This window comes from Fringilla coelebs, assembly GCF_963513975.1.
Source record: "Fringilla coelebs genome assembly, chromosome: 7".
NCBI lineage: Eukaryota > Metazoa > Chordata > Aves > Passeriformes > Fringillidae > Fringilla > Fringilla coelebs.
The window spans coordinates 9981076-10001899 of NC_140035.1; the positions used below are offsets into that span (position 1 = coordinate 9981076).

The following is a 20824-nucleotide window of genomic DNA, read 5'->3' on the forward strand; positions in this document are numbered from 1 at the left end:
TTTTACAGTCTCTGCAAAAACTGTAGGAAAGAGATCACCTAAAAGAAAATTCAGGATTGGCTGAACTACTGCATGTTCCACTGACGGCTGCTGACAGCTTCAGGAGGGAACTGCGCACAGCCTGTGCCAGCTCTGCTGCCAGCGAGACGCTCCCACAAAACCTCTCTGTCTGCTAATTTTAGCTTCTCTGAATTACTGCTCACATTAGCACATGCCTGCCTTCTCCAAGGAATTCTGCTAGTCACTGCTGCCTGGGCCTCTTGGAGCATTGTGGAGCCACAGGTCTGATGGTTAAAAGGCCCATGAGGAACATGCAAGAGCTTTACACCAGGACTAATGTGGCCAAGGCCAGGGATGGCAGCATGGGGAGGTGTGCTGCAGAGACTCACAAAACACTTCTCAGACAGCCACTGAGGAAGAGGATGGAGAAAATGATGCTCTGCATAAAATTTACAGCAGGCTGTGGTGCCCGCCAGCTCCCTCACCAGTGAATGGGTGCAGGATATATCCAAGTTTACAAGTTTCTGCCTTTTCTCCATCACTTCAGCTTCTCCTTCCAGGCAGCAGATGCCGGTACAACCAACATGCAAAAGCCATTTAGGAGGGGGAACAATGCTGATCTAATCCCCAGACTGAGGGCTTGGACAGAGCTCAAAAGCAGAGTGTGCAGCACAGCTCTACGTGAGACAACTCAGGTGATGGGATCAGGCCCCAGACTCTGCCAGCACCGCTGAGTGACACCAGGCCATGGTGGACAGCCAGCAGTGGTGGCATGCATGGTGACAGGGGTTGTTTTGCTGTTTGATCCAGATTTGGAGAAATCCAAGCAGAATCCTTCCCAGCCAGAATCCTTTGTTGGAAATGCAGTGAGGCATTATGCACAACATTGCTAACAGAAATACAACAACACAGGGAGTGGCTGGACAGGATGAGCACCCATCTTGTGTGAGAGAGCCAGAATCAGCACCCCACAGCCCCTGCAGGGGAGCTGAGGCTCCCCTGAGAAGATAGCTGAGGTTTTCTCAGGGCCTTAGCAAAGTTCAGACCCTTGGCAAAGGCCACCAAACTTTGAGAGGACTGAGGTGATGCCATTGCATGGAATCATCACCCATCCAGGAGGCAGCTCTGACTTTGCTCAGAGGGTTTTAATAGCCCTCCAGTGGCTCTTCTCCCAGTAAGAAAGAGAGAAGCCAGGTGTGGTGGCACTGCAGAGCTGCGGGTGGGCAGCAGCACCTTTTGGCTATTTTCATTATAGAGGACATGGGAAGATGGGGGCTGTGAGAAGGAATCCACTCACTGCCATCCTTCTGGCTTCTCTGAGCTTGCAGCCTGAATGCACTGCCTGTGGGGATGAGAAGCTCTCTGCAGATGAGAGGGCTGAACCAAAAAAGGCCAGACCAGTAAAACCAAAAGGCATTGGACCTGAACTGGGTAGCCAGGCTTACTTTTCTGCCTGGGAGGAGCACAAAGTAAAACAGTGACCTTTTATTCCATTGGACATGTGCCCTCCACAAGCCCTAGCCACTGACTCCACTGAAGAAGGTACAACTGCGCTCCCACTTGGCTGGAAAACAGCCAAGGAAACAGCCAGTGCCAGCAAAGGCAAATTCTCTTCCAGACCTGGGCATTTCCCTTCTATGTTAAACTTGGCCTGTAGGGCTACTCTCTGCAATCCTAAGTCTTCAAATTATTAACCTACTGAATTTGTGTTGGAGATGTTAGACGAACCAGAGAGAACCCAATATGACTTTGAAATCTCAGCATGAGATTGGCAGTAAGAGAAAACTGAACTCCCTCCCCTATGCTGTAAAATAGAACAATTGCCTTGGAAATAATTCAGACATAAATGAGGGATTCGTTCATATTAACTGTTTTCAATTGCAGATTTATAGCCTAAAATTAAGCAGATGTTGAGTGTTGAATACAATGCTTAAGAACACAATGACAAGTTGAAATCCCAGTTTCTCTGTATGTGGCAATCAGTAACTTCAATTATTTATTGGAATACAATTAAAATATAATTAAATGGAGCAAGCTATACTTAAGAATAAAGAAATATTGTAGAACTCAGTGGGGAAAAAAACAGTAAGAGATTTTCAGGTCTTCCAAAACAGTACAAAAAAGTTTGGATACAAGATAAACAATTTAGAAAATACTTTGCAAATCTCTTTGTAAGTACTTTAAGGAATTTACTTTAAATAAGGAATTCACTCTTGTAAGAACATCAATCTTTATTTTACTTATTTCAATTCTGAAACAAGATAATGAAATCTTCATAAGCTTATTTCAATATTAAGTTAATCTAATTTCTTCTATTTCACAATAAACAGAGACTTCTGTTAGACCTATATCAATGATTACTGGTAAAAGTGAGACGCAGAGCCCAGCTTACACTGCCTTTTATTAGTCTTTAGAGGGAAAGGGCTACACGAGTTATGCAATTCACAGTACATCAACTGCAAAACTTTGTATCATGCTCTTTGTGCTGCTCATCACAAAACCAGTCTGAAAACACTTGTACTGTTATGGAGCTGGGCAGCAGAACAGGGCTCAGCAGGTAACCAGGCTGGAATCACTCAGAGAGCACTCACAGCTCCCACAGAGGGCAGAGAAAAAGAGGACATCTGCTTCAGGTCCAGAGCTGTGCAAGATGGGACCTTACGCTAGCCAGAAAAACAGCAACAGGCAATGAAAGCAGGAAATCATTTGGAAAAAGATATCACAGGACTCCCATTTAACTTAGGTTTGGGCTGATTTAAAAACAAGCATAGGAAATTGTGTATCTATTTTAAAAACCTGCATCTTTATGCAAAACAGTATCACAAAAGCTGGAGTGACTGTTGTTTTCATGCCTCTGTGGCAAGACAGAAGTGACAAGACCTGGGTCTCTCCTGACACACCTCCTTACAGGGTCTCCAAGATGGCAAGGATACAGAAACCTGTTCCAGTTCTTCAGTCTGTGATTTTAATCACCTTCTTTTCATCCCATTTTCCACGTACACTGAGACTAAATTGTTTACTTTAGCTCGGGCTTGCAGAGTGTATTTTAACAGATCACTTTACTTTCCTTCTGTTACATAAGCATCCCCAACACCTTCAGTCTTTTCTCGTAAGTCCTGCTCTCCAGGCTCTGACAGCTCTTGTCACTCTCTCTGCACTTCTAGGAAGTCCACATTTTCTAGCAGCTTCTGGTAAATGGGAGTTTCCAAGCTTGCAGCTGTAGACACTTGCTACAGAGTTTCAACATCAATTATAGCCACTATCCACTCACCCAGGATAAAATGCCTCAACAGGTTATTAACACAGCTGGAAGGAGATCAGAGATCCTTTTCTGAAGTGCTGATTTCCAACAAGCAGTGAACGTGTAACTTGGCCCTGAGGCGGTCAGTAACGGGACACAGGAAGCAACACACAGCAGTGAGCTCTGCAGCCTTTCAGTAGGACAAAGTAAGAGCACCAATATTTCGACAGAAGTCCCCCAATTCCTAACAGAGTGATAAAAACATAACACACAAATACCACATATGGTACAGGCTGGATTTGAACTGGCTACAGAGCGGCAAAACACTCTCCAATTTACCAGCACTCATGTCAGTTATTTACTTCTAATGAACCCCTTTCTCCAAAATAACTTACCATTATTTGATAAATTATATCTGAAGAAAATATTACATATCCATTAGGCTCATTAGCTTCACTGCATTTTTTACTGCTGTATTTTGAAACAAGTGTATGGTGGAATAATTATCTTATCGATAGCACCAGATATTTAGTTACTAAAATTGGTATGACGTCCCTGGTGTTATTTTTTAAATAGAAGGCTATTTCTGTAGATCTACAATAGCCTCCAGGAGAAAAAAAAAAAAAAAAAAGTCCTCAAAAGCTCCTTCTGCGCTAAGATCACATAACAGAAAGCAGAGCTCTAGGGTTTAATTCCTATCAATCAACAAAATGAGTTTCACACTACTCCCGGCCAGAGGAGCTAATATACACAGTACCACAGGTCACCAGAGAAGAGCTTAAAATAAACCCAAGTGTGGGTGAGTATTGCTGCATTCTGCCATCCTCTGTATTGTTCTTCTAATTTTACAAAGCCCCGGTCATTCAACTAATTATTAGGGGCAATTCAGTTGTTTTACTGCTCCTAGCACCTCTCATCCAGCTTGGGCAGCTCTGAGGAGCTGTTCAAACACACAGGGCTGGTCCTTGGAAACACTTCGCTGCTGTCATGCCCTGGATGTCCCCCAGAACAGGGAAACATTTGAGCAGCTTTTAGAACAGAGCACAAATAAAAAGTAGATGTCTTTAAAAACACAGGCCCCTGAGGCATCTCGGGTTTCCCCTCTGCAGAGAGCACAGAAGATTGCTTATCTTGGCTCCAGAACAGATTGATGTGTTCAGCCGGAAGGTTCACTCTAGCTGACAGAGAACATTTCCTTCATCGTATTGCTTCACCATGTGAGGAGATAACTCAGCCTAATAATATTCTGTCTCCTTTTTATCCTCCTATAGCCTACGCATAACTTAATTCCTAATTCCAAAGGGCTCGCAGAGGAGATTGGCCTGGTGCTAGTTTCATTTACACACACATAAATCAAAGCTCAGTTTACTGGAATAGATGGCACTGCGCTGGTGTTAAAATATAAAATCTTCAGCAAGGCCAGAAAATTCTCCCTCAGCTCCCCTGATCATAAACAGCATTTTATCCTAGATTCAGTCACGCCCTCCAAATTTCTAAACATTGCATCCATTTAAATTTGCATGTAAATAGAAGCTATCCTGAGTCACAAGAAATACAGCTTCGCCTACCCAGAAAGCATTAGTGCAAATGTAAACCAAGCAGAAAATGGCAGAGTGGTAGCAACTTGGCATCCATGGAATTATCTTTACATGTAATGAATAGTGTCTTCGTTCCTTAGTAACTAATTACAGTGGAACTGCTTAGAGAAAAGGACCTTGTGATGTGCCTGAAAGAGCCAACATAGGACACCGAACCAGGGCCGCATTAGTTCACAGTGTCAGATACCCACTCACAACCTCCTCCTCCTACTGCAGGATCAGGCTTTTGAACCTTCCAGGAGCCTTAAATTACCCCAGGCACTGTGTACTGAAAGGTTACCATTTCAGGATAGGAACAAGCTGTGTTCCTAGATCTTCACCCCCAGGCAGTAATCTTCAACCACACAGGAAACCCCGCTGCCTGCAGGCACCTGCCTGACTGTGCCTCCCAGCTGCATGAAAGCCCTCACTATTCTGCTCTAACTCAAGCACACATAGCTGCTTTCAGAAAGCCCACATTATTATTCTGGTTTTGAAGAAGGAACTGCAGAAAGCTGAATCAGAAATTTTGAAAACTGCTAGCAAGACCCTGGTTTCACTTACCCTAATCTATCATCACATTTCATCACCAATCTCATACCTGCTCCAAGCTCCCAGCACTGCGCCACCTCTGCCCCCTCCATTAAGATATAAAACAAGGGTTAAGTGACAGATAGTATCAATGTGGAGAGCAATCTGTCTCACTCAGAAACCAATGCACCAGGAATAAAGAAAGAATTATTATCCTGGTGTCAATATGATAAATTACAGTCTCTTTTTCCGAAAGAATTTCTACTTTTTCAGCTAGCACAGAAAGCTCTTCTCCTCTTAGCACTCAACATTCAAGCAGTTTCTTCTGACATCCTGTTCAGAGTTTCTGCAAATGAAATTGTTTATTTTGGTGGATGGCTGATATAGTTAGTAGCTATAGCACTCATCTTGGAATAAACATGAACTGAGAGCCAGTGATAGGAATTCCAACTGTTCCTTCCATATATTTGTTTCCAAAACATAAATAAGTTTGAAAGCTCTGCTGCTTGCCCTTGTTAAAGTGAACAAAATGTTTAGGGAAAATGAGTTTTCAGTGTTTCCTTACACCACACAGGTTATACAATCCCACGTGCCAAATCTATGAAGTTTGTGGTCACATTTCCCTCCTAGAGCAGCAAGTTGACAGCTGTTGCACCAGACAAAACAGGACTAGGAAGAACTGGGAGACATAACCTCCTGATCTACTATACACTCTCCATAACATTTATATCAATGCCAGAGGCTTGTCTATACAGCAACAGAAGGATTTAAGAAATAAAAGCATGTCTTATAGTGCTAATGGGAATCCATTAGAAAAATTTTTCTCATGTCTAGCCTAATCTTTACTTGCTTTGGTGTAACGCGTTTGTTTGTCTTCACTCTACAAACCCTTTCCTTTTGCAGCATCCCCACATGCTTTCATGTGCTTTTCACTCTCTAGACTGAACAACCTCTACTGTTTTAATCCTTCCTTGACAGGCCACATTTTCAAGACCTTTGATCACTCTTGCTGGTTTCTGTTCCACACTTCTCAATGTGCAATCATCCCAAGAAGGAGACAGTACTCCAGTTAATACCTCCAGAGGTCCAATCTGCAAGGACCCTTGAGAAGCCAGTGAAAGTGCTCCATGCATAGCCAGTCCCTCACTGCTGGATACATTTTCATGACAGGAGATGGCACAGAGGAAAGGATGTTCTCTGGTATAACTAGAGAGACACCCTCCCAAGGCTTTACACACCAGGACAGAACAAGGCTTTGTAGTGACCACCAGGAGGAGAATGGTTTTTAGTGTTTCTAGGGACACAGGCAGCCAGGTCTTGTATTGGTTCCTTCACGTAGCTCTGACCCCAGGTTCTGCATCATCACAGAAAAATCACTGCTGCACTGATCCAGAGTGAACTAAAAGCAGCATCAAAGACTGAGCTAATTGATTCAGTTGTGTGACAGTGGGGAACAGAAAGGATGCATCTTTCTATTACTGCCACCTCCACAAGGGAAGAGCAATTAACAAAAAAGGTTGACACGTTAGAAGGTCATTTTTGCTCCGCAATTGCTTGGAACCTGGAGCAATGTGATATCTTCATATTGCAACCATGCAAAAAATGATAAGATGTAGGGCACCAGTTTCATTACTGCAGCAGCTGGGGGGGAATTGCCAAGCTCTGGGACACACGCTCCCAGGGAATGACCTACTGGTCCCCCAGCCCCGCAGCGTGTCAGTAATGTCTCTCACAACGTGGCTGAAAATGGAGCTGGCTAGGGGATGAAATGAGAGGAGGCAGGGAGAAAAGCAAACAGACTCATTAGTAAAACCTTGATGACCAGAAGTTCAACAGAGCAAAAAGTGCATCACCAGAGGACTTATGATGTCCAGGAAACAAGCACTAGCAGATCTGGTGCACATGGCTGCATTTGCTACTCACACTGCAGCCAAGTGATTAAGTCTCCAAACAGCCCTTAGCCCTCTTCCATACCAAATACAACCTTTTTCCTCTGCACATTGCATGTTTAAGGAACAGAGTGCATTTCCAAGACCTGTACCTCCTGACCTCCAGATGCAGCCAACCCCTCTGCCCTTCATGTCTTAACTTTGCCAAAACATGAACATTGCTTAACAGCCCATGTTCTGGGAATTTAAAAGAGAACGAACTCCTGGGTTGCACAGGATGTGTTCCTGGAACCCTCAGCATCCCTTCTCAGTCCCTCACCTGCCCTGGGATAACACTCACCTCAACAGCTGAGGGTTTTGGGAAAGGATATTTGCCAAGCATAAAAATAGGAAAAGGAAGCTGGATGAGGGCATATGTAGACTCACTCTCTGAGGCTGGATCAGAAATGCCTCTCTGGGCACTGAGCCCTATAAATGATCTCCCAAGGCTTGAAAAAATAAATGTGCTCTGGCAGCACACCTTTCCTCCAGCATCCCTGGGAAAAGGATGGGGACTTGCTTGTTGGAAGACAGCCACAGAGACTAATGCGGGGAAAGGTGGCGGTTTACATTCAGAACAATTTGAAATGCCTTTCTTTGAAAGCTCCCTCTTTCGTCCACCCATGTTCCTTCCCCAGCCTGGAGAAATCTCCAGAAAGTGCTGGAGCAGGAAGATCTGCATTTTTGTACAGGCACTCTCTCCTCCCCAGCAACTACAGCCCCCTACCCCAGCTCTCCCAAACCTCCCACAAGGTATTAAAAAGCAACAACAGACAGCAGGCTCTCTCCAGCTTGCTATATTTAACTGCAGACCTCCAAGCATTCCTGCCTTTGCACTCCTTTTAAAGAGTTGCACAGAAACATGGAGATTGAGAGCTGCTCCTTGAGGCTGTGAGGAGCCTGAAGCCCAGGTTTGCTCCCACTGCCTCCACACTGGGGGCTCCTGCATTGCCTCAGGTGCCATAAAAACCACCAGAGCACACACAGGAGGAGGAAGGGAACACTTTTGTTCCTCCACCCCAAGAACTCAAGGTACTAAATGTTAATACTTGGAAATCAGCAACTGCCAAGAACAAGTTCCCCACCCACCCATCCACCCTAAGCTTTGAAGTGTTTTCTTTCTAGCTTTACCTTGGCACGCTGGCCAAATAAGTCACAAGTTTACGAAGGTCTTCCTGCCTTATTCTGTCATGATTGCTGCGGGCTGGGAAGGTCAAGACCGGACCGCCTCGTTTATCACGGCCACCTGTGGAAAATAAAGGATTGTTAGAAAATCAGACAGGAAGCACACATCAAAAAAACTACGTGCACTGAATTGATAAATATAAATTACAGTACATTTAAGAGTCTGCACACCCGTTGTAGCTTCCAGACTTGCCAAATTAAAGAAGACAAGCTTGCATTTGCTGGAGCTCCAAATGGGGGATATAAGAAAAAAAAAAAAAAAGCCCACACAAGGAAAATTGGTACTAGCACTTCTTTCTATTAATCCCATCAAATCTAATATATCTGCCACTCCAAGCAGGAGATGCTAGTGAAATCCTACTGTTGGGATAGTTTTAAACTGGTCAGCACCAAGAAAGTGAAAGCATTTTTGACTGTTGCTGAGTGTTTTGCACTGTTCATTCCAAGATAGTTTACTACATCCTGCCAGTTTGAAGCGATGTATCCCAGTAATGTTTATGCAGCACAATGTTCTAATCTATCAGGTACTTCATTTGAATTAAAAATTTGATTAGAAGTTCATGTCTTCTAAGCTTTTCATTTATAAAGTGTTGCTGGCAATCAAAATATTTGGGGGGGGGGGGGAGGTGCATTCCTGTTGCTTTCCTGTGTAAAAAAATCACTTATTTTAAACTGTCAGTGTCTCGCCCTTTGTCTTTTACAATTACCTAAGGGATCAGAATTAAAGGAACAACTCTACCCTGAACTACCACAAATACAAGGGCAAATATAATCTATTCTGTAGCACCTTATTTTATTCTCTCCTGTAAACAAAGTTTAAGAAGAGTGAAACTGAAATCTAGTACCTCATTTAATGTTTAGTTATTTCTTTACATATGGTCTCAGGATTTCTTCCAGGAATTGTGTTGTTAGATACATGCTTGCACTGTTATCTAGGGAAAAGTTACAGCTAAACTACAGCTCAGAAAGCTAGTACAGAACTGCAAGGACCTCGCAAACAAGCTGCAAAAATGCACATGAGTTTGCACTTCTCAATGGAAAGTATAATCCCTGTAACAGAAATATCACTTCTGAGAAAGGAAACCCATGTGCTTTCTGAGCTAATTTACTTGGCCAACAAGAAGGAAAAGCTACACAAGGACATGAACATCTCTGGCACTGATCCACACTGTTATCTCTCATTAAGGACTTGGACACCTGCAGTCTGTGCTACTGCCACATTCTTGCTACTATATATACTTTTACTTAAAATACAGATAATTTTTAATTGCTAAGATCTGTCTAAAGAGTTTTCTACAGCACTGCTGCTTGTGCAAGACAGAGTCTCTTACACAAACTTCATCTACACAAATAGAGATGCCACTGGCACCCATGGTTTTCAGCAGATGCAATGCACCTGAAGGGTTACATTGTGCAAGTCTCCATTGGAGCCAGGTTGTGTCTGATTTGTCCAGGGATACGAATGGAGAGGCAAACAACAGATGTCATCTTTATTTTGAGCCCTCATGCAGACAGGAGTACATATGGAGTACAAAAACTGTCCTGCCTAATCTCCACCAAAATCTCTGTGCTTTCTATTTGCCTTTAGCTTTACACCATGAAGGCGAGGAAGGTCCACTGGAATTCAGTATCACCTTGGCAGATCCATGCCTCTGCCACATAGCATGAAAGTGGGGACATAATGTAAAAAAGAATTCCATTTACAAGGAAATAAACTCATCTAATTTTTCAGTCCTTTTTATGAAAAAAAGCTTCATCATTTTAAGTACATTTTCCCTTTGTTGAGATTATTTCACACACCACATCAATGCCAAACCATTATATCATGCATGATATGTGTCCAACAGAAAAGCAAGCCAGCCTATAGAATGGCAAACCAATACAAGTAACTAAAGCTGGAGGGAAATACTTTTTCAGCACAAGAGGCTTTTCAAGGTTTTGAAACATTTCCCATCATATCTAGATGTAACTAAGGTTTTCAAAAGCTTCCAGATATTTGCTGAAGCAGAGACCTCAACTTGAACTGCATCCCAGAAGAACACGCTACCCGCTACTCATTCAGGCTCCCTCTCCTTCATTCACAATAATTTAAATATTTGTACAATGTGGAAAAGCACTAAGATTTGAGATCAGAAGACATCCAAGCCCACATTTATAATCCTCTCTGAGGATATGAAACACCTGGAATGGGCCATGAGCTTCCCACAGCCCAGCAGCACTAATCACTCTGATGCTGCCCAATCACCTTGGCTTCGTAAAGCAGAAATTGTTTCTGGTCAGGGATTTTTTTACCACCTACCATTCCACCAAAGTGAGCTCAACAAAATAAATAAATAGAAACCTGTGCAATTTCTGGTAGGCTGAAAACACAAAGTCAGAAAATTCTTGATCCTTTCAGTAACAGCCACCCAAAGATTTCAGCTACAGAAAAGAAAATAGGATCCAGAACATTCCTGTCCTGTCTTTGCTTCAGGATAAAAACTATCCCTCAACAGTTCATCTAAACTGTCCTTAGGGGAGCAGGATGAATAAGGCTCAGGCACAGGGTCAGAAGTTACCAGGACAGACCAGAGAAAATGGGTTCATGCTCTTTGGAGGAGGAAGGTTACATGCTGACCCAGTTGGACGTATCTGGATGACGGAAGGAAAAATAAGCACCCAGACTGATTCCTTCTAGTCTTACAGTGCACAGAAACAAGGAGACTTGGGTAAAATATCAAGACATGCTAAGTTTAGAAACAAATGTTTCTCATTTGTGATAAAAGTGCAGCTCTAGGCTTTGAGCAATAGAGTGAAGTTATTACAAATACATCACACATATTAGAATCCTTCAATTGCTTCCTTCAAGTCCATGCAATCCTAGTTACTGAGAAATCACTAATTTTTATGAATGCCTACATAATTTACAATTTTACCAAGAGCCTGTATAAAGAAACCTTAGATTTCTTCTAAAACAATTAAACACTAATTAAACACTGTATGTTTAGTTCACCATCAGACTTGCAGAGTTCAGTAACTGTGGTTTACTCTCTTAAATACTGATAATTTGCAGAGTTTTTCTTATATTTTGTAACTCAAATTCTCTGCTTTTCTAGGAATACTGAAGGGGATATTGCCACCATCGAACATGCCTACATAAGGATGCTCATCTCCTCTAATGGAGCTTGCTAAGAAGTAGCAACACACAATAAAAGAGAAAAAACCTTCTGGCACTGGCTGTGCAGGGAGTCTCTCTATACCATTCCTTTTCTTTATTATTATCTTTTTACTGAAGGGAATATTAAAGTACTAAGAGGGGAAGAAGTTCAGCCCAGATACCACAGCGAGTCACTTGAAGAACCAGGAGAAGAAATGAGATTTTCTGACTTGATCCACTGTGTTGAAGCTTCACAGTGCTTGACACTCTGCTTGTTACTAATCCACTCAGGGAGCCAAATCCTGCCCCAAGTCAGCCATGATCTCTACACCAATTGTACATGCACAGTCTTCAGAGAGCTACTCAGCACATTGTTTAAAAAGACAATAAAAACTAGAAGGAAGCCAGGAGTCTCAATTGCTCTAATCAATAAGTCCCATCTCCTGCCTCCCCCTGGACTTGAAGAACAGTGATGAAATAATCAAACATGTCATTAGGTTTGCTAATTACAGTTATTAAATGCTAAAACAAACAGCTGATAATTTCTTACTGTTTTTCAAGTTGGGTTTTCATGAGCTTTGCTCTGATTTAGAGAGGCAAACAGATGGTCTGGTTATTAGTGCTCTGGAAAAAAAGAGTTAGAAAAACACATGCTCTTCAGGGCACAGAGTACACTGAGAACAAATATTTAGCCATGTATGCCTTGCATTTCTCCTACAAAATCCTTTCTTGATGGCCTTTCCTGTCAGTGGCTTCTTTGCCAGCTCTTCCCATCTCCCTTTCTTCTATCCAATAAGAACCCATGGCTAAATTCAGGGTTTATTCCCAGAAGTAAGATCACATAATTCTTCCTCCACAAATCATCCAGGGGACATTGCAGTGATGGCACAGGGCATTGTGATGCATACCACATTAAAAGGAAACTTTCTTTAAAGTTCAGAAACCTGCATGCAGATAGGCAGCACAGTTAGTGGCCTTCTGATGACCACTTTTCCAGTCAAGCCTACAACCAAGAGGAAAGAGACTCCAGTGACAGGATCCCTGTTCTGGCAGCTGTCTGAACACCTCTTAGTGGTGGGCCCAAATATTTCTGCCTACAGTGGTCCCAGCTGCCCACAGGTAAGCCAAGAAGTCGGCCGTCCCAAAGTGTTAGTGATGTGAACTCAGTGTACAGGCTTTACCAATCTCAAAATCTCTGTGTCCTGAGGCATAGCCATCCCTGTTAATACACAATAAACTGAAATTCCAGCTATGTGTAGTCCTGTTGAGGACAGGAAATTATTAGTTTCCGTTAATGCAGACTTGTATGCAGCAGATAATGATTTTATCAAGCTCTGTTTTCAAGCTGCATCTCTCCAGTTCTATCAGCCCTTCCACCACGATCCTTACCTGCTTGCAGAGATCCACATTTTAGGGTTTCAAACCCTCTGCTTCCTTTTGCACTCTCTTCATAAGCATGAATTCACAAGGATTAACTAGAGACACAGGCAAATGTCCACACATGTAAAGGTTCCCAAGAACCTTGTCTAACATCCTGCAGCCCAGCAGCAGCGGAAACAGGAGCAGCACACAGTGTCTCTGGCCCCTGTTCAGATGTCTACTGCAGTTCAAGTGAATGCACCACTTCATCTGACCCTGCAGATCATAAGCTGATCAATCTTGATGCTGAAACTCTGCTGAGACCATAAGTGAGTTTCCAGAGGAGCTGAAATAATCCTCATCAGGTATTTCAGTCCAAAATATGGTGAAAAAATGAATTATAATGAAGAGAGCCAGAAGACAGACGGAGCTCAGCTGATGTCAGGCGCTTCAATACAGTGATAAACAATACACACTGGATTTCTAAATCTAATTGACAGACTTCCTAGGAAAGGAAAGTATCAAGGAATTGGTATCCAGAGCCTTAAAATAACATTCCTTTCTCTGTCACAGCTGAGCTCTGTGAGTCTGTCTTGCTACTGGAGTTACTGTGAGCAGACTTCTGTAGCAAAACTCAACTTGCAACTTCAAGATAGACTAATTTGTTGCAAGGGTCATACACAGAACTAGCTGTGTGACCACCCTCCAGTTCAGTTGGTTCCAATCAGGTGATTCTAGTACAAGTGATGGAAATTTAAGCTCCCACAACAAGGCAATTAACACAGCTCTAGTGCAATCACCAGGGCCTGATCATCCACAGTGCTGCTCTTTGCAGCATCCATGTCTCAGAGTCAATTCCCCAAATCAAATTCTAATGGCAAACTTTCATGACATTACACTTAGAGTTAATGACTCCAAAAGCAAGGCTAATTGTTCTCACCAGAGGATCTCCTGGCAGAGCAAGTCAAACACTCTAGATGGGATGCCCAGAGCAGCCACTGAGTGATCCCTTTTCCTGTCAAGTAGACTGGTTCTGCAATCACCCAAAGCCACTGCATGGATTTGAAGAGACAAGCTATTGTGTCTTGTAATTAATTTTCACTGTTTTATGCAAGTATTTTAGGGTACTTCTTTAATTTTAAATCTATACTGGCCAATAAGCCACAGCACTTGGTGATGCCAGCCACTGCTGATAGTGGTACAGACAGACTCCAAACCCACAGCCCAGAGCACAGGGCTGGAAGCTGTACTGAATAAGGAGAAACAAAGAGAGGACAGATTCACCCTCATAACACACTCTTTCTCTTCCTCATTTGAGACAAGCGTGGAGAAATAGTCAAGGAATGCCATGTTTTTCTAATAGCAGATTTCCCTTTTTTGAACTCTGTTGATTTTAAACTACACCAGGGAAGGTGTAGTTTGAAAAGTAATAGTATGAAAAGGAAGATATTTTTCTGTAACAAAATGTAGAAGAATTGTTGATGTTTCATTTGAAATTTCCATTCCAGAGGAAAAGGAGAATTTAAACTTTTATTTTAAATCAAAACTTTTTGTGCAAATACAAAATGTTTACATCACCTAAAAATTCAATATTTTTATTAATTTTATTCCCAACCCAATACAAATTCCAGTGTCCACAAATCAGCATTTGTGACCTCCTGAAACCAGGATGGGAACTCTTTCAGTTCCTAGAAGCACTGGGCATCTCATTTTAACCCTTTCTCAGAGTGAAGTGCAACTACTGCAGAAAAAACATGCACCTCCACATGTGGCATCTCTGGCACAGTGACCTGTGGTGTCCTTGGGAAGGTCAGTGTCTTTTCTGAGCTTTCCTCTTTCATCAATACTGCTGGCCTCAATTTGGTGGAACCTAATTGTAAAGCTGTCCTTTCTTTAGATCTATTTACACTGAAATTCCTTCTCTGAAAGACCTTTCAGGAAATCTCTGCTTTTCCTTAAGGCTCTCAGTCATGTTCTGATGTTGCTGTGACCCAGAACATCAGGCTCCACCCAAGATGTGGGGTTGGGGACTGTGGAGTACCAAAGGATGGAGATGGCTGAGCTGTTGGTGCATCCACTTCTCCCTGCTCTGTGCCCTTTTGGTGCCCAAGGCACACAGGAAACCCTCCTGCTTTGCAGAGACAAGCTGGGAGCTCTGCTTGTCACAGCTGCAGCAGCTCACCAGCTTATTACACCCTTCTGCTGCTGATTCCTCCGTGCTCAACCACGCTCTCAGAAACCTGGCCAGCCTCCTCCTTTGTACTCCTGCCTCGGCAGATGAGCAGACAGTACCTGGGTGACAGCAGGAGCCCACGCGCCACCGCTCTGCCGAGCCCTCCAGGGAGCGGAAATACCGGGAAGGATCCTGAGAAACTCTTCTGGGTGGGATGTGGGGAAATGCTTTCAGCAAGACCCATGACATCAGTCAACTACCAAGCTTTTTATAGCCTAAGTGCATGAAAATTTCCATGCATGGGAAGGTAACATGGTAACAAATTCCCTTTCCCTTCCTGAAAGTTCATATACTTCGTTCCATACTGCCTTGATCAATAGAAAATCTACCATAAATATAATCAAGCAGCTGAACAACGCCCCAATTTACACCACTCTTCTAAAACAGCGTCTGTTTCCCAAGAAAGACTATAAGCCCAGTTTCCAAAATATTTCACCACCTCTCACTGAAAAAAAAGCACCCTAAATAATCTACAACCTGTTTTATTTCTTCTCCTCAGCATTCATCTCCCTCTTAGAATACAAAAATCAGTCTCTGGCTTGTAACTCATTCCCTAATGGCTCCCAAAGCCATTCCATTGCTGGAAGCAACACACTGAACCACCCAGGCAAAGCCAAGATTTTATTGGACTTTAGACAACAAGCAGGTGGCCAAAGCCTCCCCCCTGCCAGCCCCCTGCTTAATCTGCTTCCAGGAGGTCAGCAATGGAAGCAATCAGCCATGGCTGGGATGCGCCTCACCCGCAACTGCCCAGTCCATCGCTCTGCATAGGAGCTATGGAATGGGATTTTCAGGTATTGTTTAGACACACATGTGAACTCTGTTCAGGTTCAGTCTAGCTCATAGATGAGATCACTGGAAGAAACCAAGAAACAGTTCCAGGAAAAAATCCTGACATTATCCACCGCCCCTCAACTTTCCTGGAGTGCAGGGATGCAGATGCAGAGCCCTGTGCCTGCTGCTGGCTCAGCTGAGGGGAAGTGCCAGGCACAGAGCCCCAGACAGCAGTTAGGCTGAATCCATGCCCAGACAGATCTGTATGTCAACTCTGAAATTAAGTGCACTTGTAAGAGCCTGAGTGCTCCTCTGAGATGACATGGCTGTGAAGACAGGTCCTGTTGTGCCTGCTCTGGAGTAGGCAGCAGCTGCTCTGCCTTGCCTGCCTGTTCTGCCCTTTTGCAGGGTCCAGGTGAGGAGCATCCACCACACTGGCACACAAAGCAAAGTGCAGTCCCTGCCTGAAAGGTATAGTGTGTTGTCTGCAATTTTCCTGTTGAATCACAGACAAACAAGCGGGTGAGCCACAGCTGATGAGAAAAGCAATAAACTCTGCAACTGACATGTTCAGCTGAGAGTTTTTGTGTGTGCTGATAAATTCTGCTGGTGTAAGTAGAACCCCCTTGACAACTTTACTGTACTGTTATCGTTAAAATTAACTGTAGTATTAAACTCTGAAGAAGATTCAATAAAACTCTCCTGTTCCTCAAGGAAGCATGGTTAAAACACAATGTGATCCCAGACTCTGTGCTAACTACAGAACTTTTTTGTTGATCTTTGAAAAATCCAGGTATTTGATTTTCCTTTTTTGCCAAAAATTTTCTTTTGTGCTTAAAGAATACTCTAGGAAATCATTCCATTTTAATTAAAAAGAACCTTGTCATCAGCTGAAATGTTAAAATCAATTTCTTAATCTGCTTTATTACAACAGTCCCGGGGAACGTTGGGCAGTACTTACATTGAGGGCTGGAAGGGGATGCTGGGGCTATTGCAGTGAACACCAGCAACTCAAAGTGTTCTGCCTGCAAAGGGAACTGCTGCCCGTAGTCATTGCATTTGGAGACCATGAAGAGGAGGTGTAAATCCTAGGACCTCTAGCTGTGTCAGGAACAGCACATTTTGAGCAGATCTAAGTCTGGAGGCTGGTGAGTCTATATGGAGCAAGCTGTACCCTGCCTGCAGCGGATCATGGTGTGAAAGCCTGGGGGATTGTGCTGGCACTGCTTATTTAACACCCCCCTCCACAAGGCAGGCTTGGCACAGGACAGCGTCTAACGAGCTGATGATTTGATGTGAGACCCTCTGGCTCAGAGCTGAACACAGGCACCATCAGTGCAAGGGGCTACATAAACAATCCAGACAGGTTGTCATTAATAAATATTCCATGAATTACCAAATGATCCTGCAATCATTTCCCTGCAAAGCAACAGCAGGAGCCAAGAACTAAATTGCAGTACAGTCCCTGCATAAATTCCTCCCCTTCACTTCCCCAGAGCACCCAGTTCAGCTTTTGTGTCTCAAACAAGCGTGCAGGTACGCTGTGGTTTTATTACTATGCTCCCCTCTTCAGAGCAGTGAAAGCCAACCATGTAAAACATTTCAGGACATTCAGCAGCATCCAGTATTCTTGCAGTGCAAGATAAAGTGATCCTGCATGTGAGTACTGTTGGGATAGTCACAAAAGACTTTTGGTGTTTCCGAAGCTTCCCTCAAACTCCTGGATTTTGATGTAATTGATGAAAGTTTAGTCAGCATTTATAGATCCTCAAGTCACAGCTGGACTTGTGATCTGCAGGCTATTTAACTGTTAAAATACGTGAAGACATCTCACACCAGCTTTCAGTAGAGGGGAAAGATTTCCTTGCCTGGATGACACCTCCCATGGCTCAGCACAGTGATGAACCCCATCCTTATGGGACCAGGGGTTTAACTCCTGTGGAGGGAGCCAGGGAGGAAGAGTCCAGGCACCAAACAGCCTTGCTGCAACCTCCTCCCTTCTGCAGTCAGCATTACTGTGGAGACAAAGGAAACGAAAAAGCAGACTGCAAACAAGAGAATCTGGCTATTCTTGATGGAGGTTTTCTCATTGCAAGCAGCCTGAATGGTTTGTAATCATCAGAAACGCTGCCACTGGAAATACCCTGGGTTTATGCTGCCAATTTGAGTGACTTCATGCAAGATTCTGATTGCTTCAGACTTTCTCTTCCCCCTCTCACTGACAAGTTGTAATTCACACCAGAAGCAATATCATCCAAGCTCTTCTCAAAAGCCTCTTCCATATTGTCTAGTCCTCATCCACCCCCAGATCCTTGAGATTTATCTTTTGAATGAAGGCTGTAAATCTTTGTACAGAATGGTAGGAGGAGTTTGAGCATCTGAGTTATGTAAATGCAGCATCAATGGTACTTTTAACTGCAAGCTGATTGGGACTGTAAATGGAACACCAGTGATTTATAGGCCTGAGTGCTTCCTACATACAGGAATTGAATGCTATTCATTGACCTTGAACCAAAGGCAGGATCCCTGAATTGTCCTTCATGCTGAGACAACCCACATCTGGGCTGGAGCTGAGCAGCTGCCTTGCATCCTACCTGTGCTGCTCATTTACCCTTGCCTCAGAATATGAAGAAAATTAACATGGATCAGTTAGTTTCCCATACTCTGAGCATTATTGGATAGTCCTGGTCCACATACAGCCCTTTTCTTAACAGAAGAGCTAATTTAGGTACTGCCAAGTCCAAATGTGAAACCAGTCCCTTGAGATTCTGCAGCATCACAAGGACCAAGACGTGGCAGACAGTGGTCACGATGGGCTGGAGGGATCAAGGAAATATGTGCTCACCTGACACAAAGGCCACTTTCTCCTTCAGTATAGGAAGGACATCAGCAGCTTTTAAGCCATCATTTCGAAAAGAACCTGCAAAACAGAAAAACAGGAAAGTCACATTAAAAGGGAGCACATTCTTGCTCCCAGCTTCATGAACATGCCAAGCTTCTCAAAATCGAATTGGAGAAAGGCTATAAATTACATAAAAGCACCAACAAAGAGGCCCAAATGGCTGCTGAGCAAACATCAACATCAATAGAGATATATTTGTTCAAAAAATTAAATACAGAGAATCAGCTCACTACTCTAGCATTCAGAAGTTCTGAAAGGTTAACAAATTTTCTGTCACAGCATACAACACAGTTGAGACAGCCACAATACACAGAATGTCATCACACAATTTCAGAGGGCTTCAACCCATACAGAGTAATACTAGACTACTTCAGAAGGCTTCAAGTGTCTGCCCTTCTTGTTCTTTAGCGCAGACTTTTACACCCCTCATGTTCAGGCATTGCACTGTGTGCCCTCTGCTCCCTTTGGTGGTTGGTCAGTGCACCTGGGCACTCCATGGCTCACTGCTGTCAGTGCTGCTCATCTGCTGCTCACAGCTGTACCCATGGGGGATGAGGCTCTGCCACAGCCCCACTCCCAATGACCACAAACTGTGTACCTACAATTTCCTCCACGTAACCAGATTAATCCCTGCTGCCTTTTTCACAACACTATCACCTGGGAGATCCCCATCTTGTAGAGCAAGCCAGGAGCCTTCTTCCTTCGCTGTTCTGAACAGAGACAGGCAAAATTGGAGGGAACATTATAGCATATACACATCCATTTAGCATCAGCCTTTGAGACAGACTTGCACAGGGGCTGGCCTAAAAAGAGCTTTTCCTCTTTGCCCCTTTCTTCTGTGCATAGCACAGCTGGGATGCAATGGCTTGAGGTGGGACCACACTCAGAGGGAGGACACCCTCCTCATGAGTGGTTTGAAGCCCCAGCACATTCTCAGGGAATTCATGCTGTTTGATTGCACATGAAGCATATCTATTCAGACCATTTGCTTTCCCTGAAGTGCCAAATTACTTCATGTATCCTAAATATTCACCCAAGAAATCACAGTCTTTCACTCTCTTGGGAACAGAACTGCCCAGTTTCAGGCTCCAGCAGCATATCTATGCTCTGCAAAACACCAACAGTAAGGGCTCATCTCAGAGCAAGCCAGACACTGCCATCCCCAGAAAAGGTGGATTTGAAGGACACCTCTGCAGTTCCCCTGAAAAATAACTCATCCATCACTGGGTAGTGAATAATAGCCATCAGGACAAGTGATCTTCCATATGGCCTTAGATTTGTTCCAGCTCACCAAAGAATATAACACATTTGAAACCCTGTGTTTTTACTTTCTGCCTTTCACAGGCAGGCAGCAACCACCATTCTTCTGAGTTGGTGCCAGGGTAAGAAAGTCTTCTCACTAACCAGTTTTCATTGCTGTAGCCATTACACCCTCCTTGCTGAACACAGCAGATGGTACCTGAGCAGTTGGGTGTGAAAGTGGGACTGGGAATAAAAGCTCCCCCTTTACATTGTCATCTTTTGCTGCCAACATGCAGCCTGCAAAGGCAAAGTGTTACAATCCATGCAGACATTTGGAACAGACAGGAAGAAGACCAAAACATCCATTTCCGCCTGCAGCCGATCTACAAGTGTTAAGTATTATTACGGTTGAGTTACTGGTTTTTGCCAGTCACAGTCAGATTGTGCAACAAGGCTGTCTTGTACATGTAAATATGTCCCTCCCTGGTGACCAAAGACTTCAGCTACCTCTCTGTGTCCCCACTTGCTCTCAGGTGTCACCTCTGTGACACTCAGCCCCAGGAGATGCATAAGCTCACCAGCTAAGCCTTAAGCTAGTGAAAACTAGCACTCAAAGGAGTGAGGTAATTCAATGCAAGGCCAAGACCAACGTAACTGCAATTTGAACAGGCACTGCAGCAGAGTCCCAGAGGATGCCTAAAGTGTGCATTGTGTCA

At 43.7% G+C, this 20824-nt stretch overlaps 1 protein-coding gene across 13 annotated transcripts in view; it reads right to left on the reverse strand.

Annotated features, from left to right (window-relative positions):
- The window catches only part of KALRN (kalirin RhoGEF kinase), a 464835-nt gene that overhangs the window by 291342 nt on the left and 152669 nt on the right, over positions 1-20824 (reverse strand). For 12 of the 13 annotated variants that reach the window (XR_014616305.1, XM_084209314.1, XM_084209316.1 and 9 more), the window contains 2 exons: positions 18810-18884; positions 8409-8523 (listed from right to left, as the gene is read on the reverse strand). Coding sequence is in view for 11 of the 13 variants with exons in the window: in XM_084209314.1 (XP_084065440.1) it covers positions 8409-8523; positions 18810-18884 (190 nt within the window). In the remaining 2 variants the exon portion in view is untranslated. Of the gene's footprint in view, positions 1-8408; positions 8524-12148; positions 12223-18809; positions 18885-20824 lie in introns of all 13 variants that reach the window. The other variant, XM_084209310.1, reaches the window with a different exon arrangement.